Below are 10327 nucleotides of genomic sequence, written 5' to 3'. Positions count from 1 at the left end.
AAAAAACTAAGGAAAAAATAAAATTATTTAAAAATATATGAACATATATAAATTAAGGAAAAAATAAAAAATAAAGTAAAATATTGTGATATTATCACGATATTATCGTGGAAAATGAAAATATCGCTATTGATATATATTTTTAAATTCTCGGGATTTTGTCGTTTTATCAAAATGTCACGATGAAATCGCTATATTTTGAAAATATTGGAGATATTTGTGACATAGGTAGGCAAAAGGAGTGATAAAGGAAGGTGAAGAGATTATTAATTCAGCAAGCAAGGGTGGAGCTTCAAAGACAAGGAGGGTGGACTTTTTTGGGGGACTCTGCTGTAAATACTTTGAGTGGCATCTTGTTGCCGTGAATTTTATTTTGTTATTAATAAAACCATTACTTTTCAAAAAAAAAAAAAAAAAATACAGACCAGGTGAGGCTTTAACCATTGGATGTCATAATATATACAGTTCAGTAAAACATGAAAAAAGAGAAGCTTTGTGCGAACATCGAGAGAAGAAAGTCCAGAGGATCAAAGGCAATGTCAAGTAATGCGGATGAGAAGAACAACCATGACAAAGACGCATGTCATGGCAAAGATTATGAGCCAAGTGAAGCAGGTGGTCTTGAAACTTTCTGAATATATCTCCATGGCTCGTGTGTTGGCGTGCCCAGTGCTCGCCAGGCTATGCTCCACTGCCCTTTCGGTAGAATCGAGTATCTGCTCAAACAATAATTGAAAAGTTAATATCAGAAGAGAAAGCCATATAACCATTACAATCCTCAACAGGAATCCAACTTCAAGGTGGAAAAATATCATTCTGACAGAAGAGAGCACAATCTGTATTTGCTTAGTCTTCGATACTTGGGCATCTCAAAAATCATAATCATTTCATAAGTTTTAACACCCTGGAAGGACAAAACATCACCTGTTATAATTACATGGTTTGAAAATAAGTATTCAAAGAACTTTCTGAGTCAACTCGACCTGATCAAAATCATGGCTGAGTTTAACGGAGAACTCGGTCATTATACAGCCTGAGAAAAGAAATTGAGATACTCAAGCAAACAAAGAAATAGTTTGGAAACCTCTGAGACAGACCAAAATTCAAAGCCCCCTAAACTCAAAAAGGAAAGGAATAATTGTGCATTCAAACCAAATTCAGACACCAGTCAACTCAGACACCCATTGAAACTTGAGTCAAGTTTCTAGTTTTTAAGCCTAGAATTAGACAAAAGGCCAAACAATCGGGTTCTAATAAACTTATATGTCCCTCCTTTGTTACAAAAACATATGGTATCTTTGTTTCACTTTTTAATCCCCAATAAGAGACTTTTTATTTATTTATTTCTTATCCTGTGTCTGATTAGAGCCTTCCAATGTCAGAGAAGTAAAGGTTTGAAAAAAACAATTTTGAAAGGCAAGAAGTGGACCGCTAATCAGGAAACCGTCTGATTTTCTTGACTGAGCAACCTAAAACAACTCGGGTAGAAACAGTGAGGAAAGACTTGATAGCTAGGAACATAACAGAGAACTTGACCTTGGATAGGATAGAATGGAAGAGAATGATCCACTTAGAAGAACTCAACTAGAGCCGGGTAGATTCCTTTCACCTTCTTCATGAAATTTTTCTAAAGGATTCATTTAGCCGAACCCAACTGGTTTGGGACAGAGGCTTTGTTGAGTTGAGTTGAGTTGAGTTGAGTTGACTGAGCAACCTAATGCTAAAGCTTCACATGAGCATTTGATTCAAATGAAGGGACCATAGTTAGCAAAACGTGATTCAGCAAAAAAACAGAATGAGAAAAATATGGTTTTAATACGGTATTGGTTCAAAAAAAAGTTTAAAAAAACGAAAACATAAAAAAAAGTGTTTAGAGTTTTGTAATTAAAAAAGTAGTGGGGCTAAAGTTGGAAAGTTGGCCAAAAAAACGCATTTAATACGTCTAAAATGCGTTTAAAACATTTTCCTCAAAAAAAAAAACGGAGTCTTTTCACTGTAAAGTTTTAAACCGAGTATTAAACGGCACACCAATAAAACGTGTTTTTTTTTTTTAAATGCCATTTAAAACGGAGTTTTGCTAACTGTGGAAGGGACTACCTTCTCAGTGCCTTCCAAGGATTGATTCATCATGAGGCTACTCTCTTTGAGCTGCCCAGCTAACCCAACCATCTCGTCTGTCAAATCTTCTTGAAGCTTTCTGTTCCAAAATGATACTGAAATAGTGAGAATCTATCAAAGCCAGATGAATCAAATAAAACCAGATTGTGCGCTGCATCAAAATTTAGAGGTGGTAATCCATAGCTGCATCAAAATTTAGAGGTGGTAATCCATAGGGCTCGATGTTGCTAAGCAAATCTAATCCACGCCTGCAAACACTGAGAAGCTGGATTGATGTATAAACTGCTTTGATTTTATAAAGTGATAAAAGTTCTCAAAAAGAGAAATAATATTTTGCAATTGGTCCCCTTGGATTCCAGAACGGCGGGTACAAAACTCTGCTTGGGATACTACAAAAAGATTATTTTCTTTTTGAGACAGTAAACTAGAAAATCAATGGGAATCATTTCAAAGTCAAGCGACTTAAGCCAACATGTAGTTGAAAACTGAAAAGTGGTATGATGGTACGAAGGTCAGAAAATCGCACTCAAGAATTAAATATAGATTTGAAGGTAGATGATACCTGTGCTTCTCAATGTGTGCTTGTGCCAAGGCGTCCAACTTAACAGGCGGTGTAGAATCACCCTCTGTAATCTCATGAGTCCCCGCTTCAACTTTCTTATAGGGTCTGCATATTTGAGCCATTCAACCCAAAATGAATTAAAAAAACAGAAAAGAAACGAGTCAATATGATCTAATCACCAACTGTGTCAGTGTGAAAACAGTAGAGCTTCAGTTACCCATATCTCCTTCGTAGTCCTGGAGATATATGAGAGCCAACTTCCTCTACGCTAGAAACTTCCTCAACCTGAGCTCCTTCAACAGCCTCTATGGATCCCGGCACAGAAGGCTGGCAATATTTGAAAGACGCAAGTTAGGAGGTTGACTTGATCCGTGTATATAGCAGAACAACTCTTGTGAAATACTGAACTATATCCCAGTCCCACAGGCCGCAGCCTTCGGAAAATGAAAAGTCTCCACCACATATGAAGGAGAAAAGCATCAAAATGACTGATCAAAAGTATAAATTTTTATTTTATTTTTCGTGTTAAACTGAAACATCATAACCCAAAATGACATGAATTTTTTATTTTTATTTTTCACCGTTCGCGGAAACATCATAACCCAGAATGACTTGATCCAATCCACTATTTGAGCTCTATTTTAGTTTAAAATTTATTTTATCTTTAGTACTTTTTTCTGCTACATGATCTTCAGAAGGTACATTATTACTCAATGCAGATCCTCACTAAAATGAAATGCTAAGTCATGAAAAGAAAAGGAGATTTCTTGTTAATTTATGACTCGCCCAAAGGAAGTGATCAAAACACGCACCGGTGGGGCAGCTAATTTGGCAGTGAGGGCTTCAATCTTCTCTGAATATTCATTCATTTTTGCTTTTGAAATTCTGTAGAAACCAGTCCAAATAAGACTCCTTTACTACAATATTACTAAATGAATAAGTTGCAGAAAGCTTACACAATGCTTTCATACATCAAAAGCCAAGCAGGAAAACATAAAAACTGTGTGCATTCTCTTGTCCAAGTTCTGGTCCCTCTCTCCGATAGTCTCAAATAAAAAGCTTATATTTTGAAGATGCTTTTGCTAGACCTAAATTCAATTAGAAAAATGCTTTTTTTTCTAGACGTTTGGCATGTTTCTTGTCTCTATGTCCATTTTCAGGGACTTTTTTCAATAAATACCAAAAGTATCAACAACAAAAGTGTGTTTACAATAAAGGCAGAGCTTACCCAATACAAGGAACCCGGTCAACACCTCCTATAGCAATAAGGTTGGTTATCAAAATGTATGCAACAATACATAGTCAAAAGAGGCCTCTAGGTTGATAACAAATGCTAATCTCCAGGTGCCTTATTTCCTCTTCAGCACACATGAGAGAGAGAGAGAGAGAGCTAACCGAGCAGGGATTTCAAAATATCTTAAAGCTTCCAACTTCCGAGAGCTCTTTGAGAAAGGTAACCAAAACACTTCCAAGAGAACACTCAATCTCGCCTTCATTTGAGTCTTTGGGATTTGATGTATTAAACATAGCATTAGGGTTTTGATATTGACTCAACCATATGGAGAAAAGAGTCATAAAAAATCGATGTAATTCCACCCACCCTGACCATCAGTGACGCCTTCACCAGCTTTCTACCACACATAAAGGACAGAAGAGAGTGAAGAAGAAGAATTGGGGCCCTAGGTCATCAGTAAGGACGCCAAAATTACAAATGCAAGATAGATGTTTTCTACGCACAATCTGTGTCATTTTCTCAAATAAAAGTCAATGTTGAAAGCATAATATGGTACATTCTAGGTGACAAGACCACGGATCTAATTGAAGAAACAGTAATAGTTCCAAGCGGTATCATCTCAAAAAAAAATTCCAGGTGTTCTATAGAATTATGGACGTAAGGAATGTGTATGCATCTCCTCTAAGATAATGAAAGAAGACAAATTGATTAGGCAAACCTTGGTAGGCCATCTGGTGTGCTCTCTGCCCCCAGGTTTTCTAGCAGTTCCCGTAGAGTAGCAACATACTGCAGTAAATCAAGCATAGATTATAAACCATAGAATGAATGAGGCATCAAATACTAAACCCATTCCATTACCAAGTAAGACGACGTAAGCTGTGAAAACATGAAAAAAAAAACTACTATGCAACAAAACATTTAGTATGCAAACTATGAATTGCACCTAACTGTTTAAACATTTGCATAGTTCCATGAGTGAAAACATGAAAAAAAAAACTACTGTGCAGCAAAAAAATTAGTATGAAAACTATGAATTACACCTAACTGTTTAAACATTTGCTTAACGCCAGGTGTATAATTCTATCTGTGAATGCAACTAGAGAGAGCAGCCAATTCCATATCTAAAGAATAGGTTTTATAATGTAGAAAACCACTTAAAAGAAAAACGGAAGACAATATAAAATGCATGATACTGATAACAAAATTGGCCCATTTCCAAAGTACATTTCAAAATGGGGTTCACTATCGCTTATGAAATAATTCATACATTAAGCCATCACACAAAGAGATGCCCTGTATCACACAAACAGTTATTAAAATATAAGATTTGGCATGATTAATCAAGCCTGTTACATAATCTCTGTCCTGGTCAACCAAATGATGTCGATGAAACCAAAATATGAAAAGAGACAAAATTCAACACATTTACAAGTCATGGTAACAAGCTAATCCATGGATGCCATATATGTTTGGGTGATACATGTCAAATGGTTACATATGCATTCAACACACTATTCTGAACTTACATGTACAAGCTTTGCCTGATTTGGCTGCTGTGGAGCAGTGGTAAGCAACCTTCTTAAGTTCACTTCAGTTTTGCTCAATCCCATGACACAACCTATCCGCAAGGACCAAATGAACAAATTCAGTATATGTAGTCGTAGACTAGTAGTCCATAGTTATACTTACAAGTAGTTTTGAGAAATATCAGCAAAACAAAAAAGATAATAATATAAGCATGGCCTGCTGGGAGGATCTAGATCTCATTTGTACTAAAAATGATTTGAAAAATATTTAAACAAATCATTAATTAAACCAATCTTAAATCAATCCCGAAGAGACGGGAACCGCTCCCATGACACTCCCAACCTGCTCTTATTACACCATCAGTCCCACCATCAGCAACTTCCTTGTATCGAAGTCCTCCAACTCTTCAAAATACTTCATTAGAGCAAGCATAAAGGCTTCTTCAGAAAGCATAAGGAAAGATGGCATAAAAATGAAGATGGTTAGAAAGTACTACTTTTGATGTACTTAATATTTGAAAGATGATTGTGAAGTTGGTTAGAAATTGCTATTCTTTGATGTACTTGAATTTTGAAAAACATATGAAGAAAATATTACATAAACACTCCCATGGCGCTCCCAACCTTAGGCTTTTCTCCACTCCCACGCTTCCACGCCCCCGCACCCACTTCGTGCTTCTAAGGTCTATGCTTGGATCAACATCAGGGGTTTTTTTTTTGAATTTTTTGAATTTTTTTAAAGGTTACGATTTTATTGTCATTCATAATAGTAGCCAAAATACAAGATTTGCCAATCATGATAGTAGCTTACTTCTTTTCTTTCCTTTTTTTTTCAAAATTGGATCAACACCAGTTGCTACATCTATGGAAGTTAAATAGTTAGTTACATATAGAGGTTGAAGAACCGTTTGAAAATCAAAGAAGATATCATAGGTTAGCTGGTAAGTTACTCTACTTGACTATCACACGACCAGATACGTCCTTTTTTGCTAGTGTAGTTAGTCAATTTATGCAGTCCCCTAGAGTTCCATATTGGAATGTTGTTATTTGTAGTTTGAGATATCTCAACGGAAGCACTGGCCAAGGAACTTCGTACCAATCTAATAGACACATGGGCATGGAAGGCCAATTTAGATGCAAAGTAAAAAAGTAATAAACAACATGCAATAGCTTCGTTGAGAGCTGAAGCACAATATAGAGCCATGTCACATGCCACATGCGAGTCGATTTGGTTACATTCATTTTTGGAAGAGCTAACTTTGAAGATCAAGTCTTCATTGAAGTTACATTGTGTGATTGTGATAACCATGCAGTTATTCATATTGCAAATAATTATGTGGTTCATAAGGATGAAACATATAGAAATAGATTGTCATTTTCTTTGCAACAGATGGATAAGCAAGGATGTCTCTACGCTGTTTTTCCGATCCCGGAATCAGTTAGTCGATGTTTTTACTAAAGCTGTAACCTTTAGTAGGATAGACTGTATTTGTTCCAATTTGGCCTCTGGGCATTCATGATAGCTATGCTCCAGCTTGAGGGGAAGTTGAGTCTATTGTTATATTGTACGATACAGGATCATGATAGGCCCCGTCATTTATGTCACTTATGAATGCCATACTTTGTAATTTGGGAAACATGACTGATATATTTAAGCAATTGATCATGATGCAAACACAAAGCTATTGGTGTAAAGAGCAAAAAGATAAAATGTGGAAATGAAAGGAGAAGTGAGAGAATGGAAAAGGGACAAGATCAACAGACCACTTATCAATAGAACTAAATGGTCGATAAAAAAAAAAGGAAATGCAGATTTTGGACCCAATCTACAGTGCTTCTCGGTAATTGAACCAAGAATATCACCCAATGCTCCTTTTTGGATATTGGCATTCACCCACATTATCTTCCAAGAGTGGATCGTTGCAAGCTCTATAGTCTTGCAAATTTAAAGTTAGCCCTTTATATGGGCACTCAAATTGAGCTGTGAACAGTCTCGTCACCCAATTTTGACTACTAATAGCAAAATATTGTTCTTTTTATTGCATAAGGCATATGGGCTCATACAATATAAGAGCCTACAAGCCATTTCCACCCCCTCAATAGTATGAACCAATTGTTTGGATGCTGTGAAACAATAAGGTTGTTGATTGACTATATTGGAAAGTTGGTGAAAATTTATCTAAATTAATCACAATCAAAGACATACGAGATCAATTAAAACAGACATTGCTTACTACAAGCTAGATTGTAATGGACTTAGACCAAGGAAGCAGGATTCTTCCCCGGGAGTGAGGAACCGTGATTCCCCGGTTCGCGAATACCAAACGGGAATCTTCTTGAATCCCCAAAAACTGGGAATCCCAGTTCGGATTCGCCGGAAACCCGATTCCCACTTTTGGGAATCGAGGTTTATGATTCCCCGGAAACGCAACTCCCATTTTTGGGAACCACGGTTTAATGGTTTAATGTTATGTCAAAACACGATTTCCAGTGATTCCTTGGTGATTCCCAAATCCCCAGCAATTCCCGGCGAATCTCCAGTGACTCTCCAGCGACTTCACGATTCCCGCTTCCGACCATCCCAAGAGTCTTTAATTCCCGTTTCGATTCCCGCTCTGGCAACCTTGACTTAGACATAGTGGTCACGCCTTTGGTGCTCCACATATACCACTTTCTGTGTCTAAATGTTGAAAAACACATTCATGTGTTTGCAAAGATGTGAGATTAATAAAAAGAGAAGTAAAATCAAATCAGAGAATTACGAAGATTATCAGAACAAGATTGAAGCGATGTCAAAATAAAATTCATTTGCGCGAGTGTTCAGAAAAATACATCAAATGACACAACGAAAAAAATAAAACAAAGAAAACAAAATCCAAACATAAGTTCGAAGAGAAAAAATCAAAAGCATGGAAAGAAGAAACGAAGGATTTTGGGAAGTTCTTCGATTATACCTGTAACAGATCTGGAAGGAAAGCAATTCGGGGTCTTCTTTTGCTTTCTCGAAGCTCTGGATTTTTGTTCTTTAATACCTTTCTTTCCGTTAAAAAGAAAAGGGATTTGCTAGCGTACATCGCACAAGCATTTCGCAGATGGTCTGTTGCATCTGATAGCAGCAAGACAAAATCTGTTGAAAAGTGAACTAGCGTACATCGCACAAGGGGTTTTCGCGGCTGGTCTGTCGCACATCAAACCAGCCACTTCGTTAGTGAAGATAACAGTTTTTGTCTCCATTCACGAGGTGGCTGGTCTGACGTGCAACAGACCAGCCGCAAAAAGCCTTTTGCGATGGAGCTTAGCAAATCCCTTGTCTTTTTAAGAACATAAAAACCTAAAGGGGAAAGATATCACCGTAACTAGGTCGACCCGGCCCGCCTTAACTCAACCTGACCCGAATTGGGAAATTGGGTCGGGTTCGGATTGGGTTCAAGTTGAGATATTAATTTTTCGGGTTGGGTCAGGTTAGCCTTCATCCGGTTGAGAGATGGGTTGGGTTGGGTTCAGCTTGGCAGTTTAGAGTTTCGGGTTGGCTTCAACCCAACCTAACCTGACCCAAGTTGCACACCTAGTCAATAGGGTGTGTATTTCACAAAATCCAAGCTTAGTCCTCATTTGGTTGCCAATATAGCATTGAACAGTCGAGATATCATGTGAATGTGTGCTAAGCTGGCATTCTTGTTCCCTCTTACCATCCAAGCCAAAATCCACAAAAAAAAAGAAGGGGATTTTGCTTGAGTTTTTTTTAATAATGTTATTTCTCTCTCCCCATCTCTGTCTTCTCTGAAACACCCCCGCTAATTCCCCTACACTCCAAGTCTATGCCACGTAGCCAGACACTACTTACCACTATTTTCCAAGACAGGCAAATCCAATGCTTGTCTCCTCCATAACACCACTTGCACAACCTTGGGTCTCTGATACCCTTTTTCAAACAAAGAGGACTTTCAAAACAACGTGTTGAGCCTAATTGAGCGAGGAAACCTGGAGATAGCATCCCTGCTCGTCGTAAAAGATTCTCTCACTCAACCCCAAACAGGAACGATCAATTGCAGTCGACCACAAGATAAAGAAACCGATTGAAGCAAGCATTAGTAGTATCCTTTCCTTCCTTCCCCACCCCCTTACTCAACATAGTACCAGCCTTTAATAGAGCCTTCTTCCAGCGTATAGTGAGCTTGATATCGAATTTGTCAATCTTCCCCTATTTAGAGGAATTTTTAGGGGAGCTTACTATATATAAGGCAAAAGAATTCCTCTGCAAGGCTTTAGTCTGTCATAAGGTTCCTCCTGTACGCCTGTCAATGGATTCGAGTATTTGCCGACAGTGCCCTTACCGGAAATGGGTATGTATTGAGAGTGAAGGGATTGATTTCGCTCTCGCTCGCGAATGTCGACACATATCATGCGAATGACACGTGGGCACGTGTAGAATGTGAACGACACATGGGAAACGTGATGCACCCAGGACACAAACAACATTGGCTATGCACACAAAATGCAAATGATTTTCAGGATCGATAGGCACCCGGGTAGCTAGCTAATGAAACAACATGAGCATTTGTCAGTGCGAGGGGTAGGAATTAAAGAGAAATACTGGCATAAGAATATAGAATACATCTAGTCGTGACTTTAATTCAAGCGGTTAAGCTACAACCGCGAAAAGTAGATAACAATGCCGAAAAAGTAAATGTTTACAGACAAAATGCTAAGACATGTTTGATGTTAGCTATGAGATTTCTTTTTTCTAAGGCAGCTGTTTCTTTTCACAACCTTCCACTGTGAACAAAACTTGGCTTAGGTCAGGGTATGAGGAACTTTACTCAACCCCCTATAATAGCAAAGGGTGTGGGGGTGTAGAAATATAAATTCCATGCTTACTTTTTATTT

The 10327-nt window shown here is 37.8% G+C and overlaps 1 protein-coding gene across 2 annotated transcripts; it reads right to left on the bottom strand.

Annotated features, from left to right (window-relative positions):
* Nucleotides 1-431: 431 nt before the first annotated feature.
* LOC143877984 (uncharacterized) lies at nt 432-8442 on the bottom strand. 2 transcript variants are annotated; one of them, XM_077380357.1, is made up of 8 exons: nt 8396-8442; nt 5441-5537; nt 4633-4700; nt 3493-3565; nt 2898-3007; nt 2681-2785; nt 2098-2197; nt 432-716 (listed from the first exon to the last, which is right to left on the bottom strand). In XM_077380357.1, the coding sequence occupies exons 2-8, from the start codon at nt 5522-5524 to the stop codon at nt 540-542; spliced, it is 717 nt and encodes a 238-aa protein (XP_077236472.1). In that variant the 5' UTR covers nt 5525-5537; nt 8396-8442; the 3' UTR covers nt 432-539. The 2 variants fall into 2 exon arrangements, with proteins under 2 accessions (XP_077236472.1, XP_077236481.1); XM_077380366.1 differs by having other exon boundaries at nt 5441-5532; nt 8395-8439.
* Between the last annotated feature and the right edge of the window lie 1885 nt (nt 8443-10327).

The sequence above is a fragment of the Tasmannia lanceolata genome, unplaced genomic scaffold (genome assembly GCF_043159265.1).
Source record: "Tasmannia lanceolata isolate RefF3 unplaced genomic scaffold, GAP_Taslan_0.1 ptg000002l, whole genome shotgun sequence".
In the NCBI taxonomy this organism is placed as follows: Eukaryota; Viridiplantae; Streptophyta; class Magnoliopsida; order Canellales; family Winteraceae; genus Tasmannia; species Tasmannia lanceolata.
Note: the sequence above shows the minus strand (reverse complement) of the source record. Positions and strands in the feature narration are given on the sequence as shown.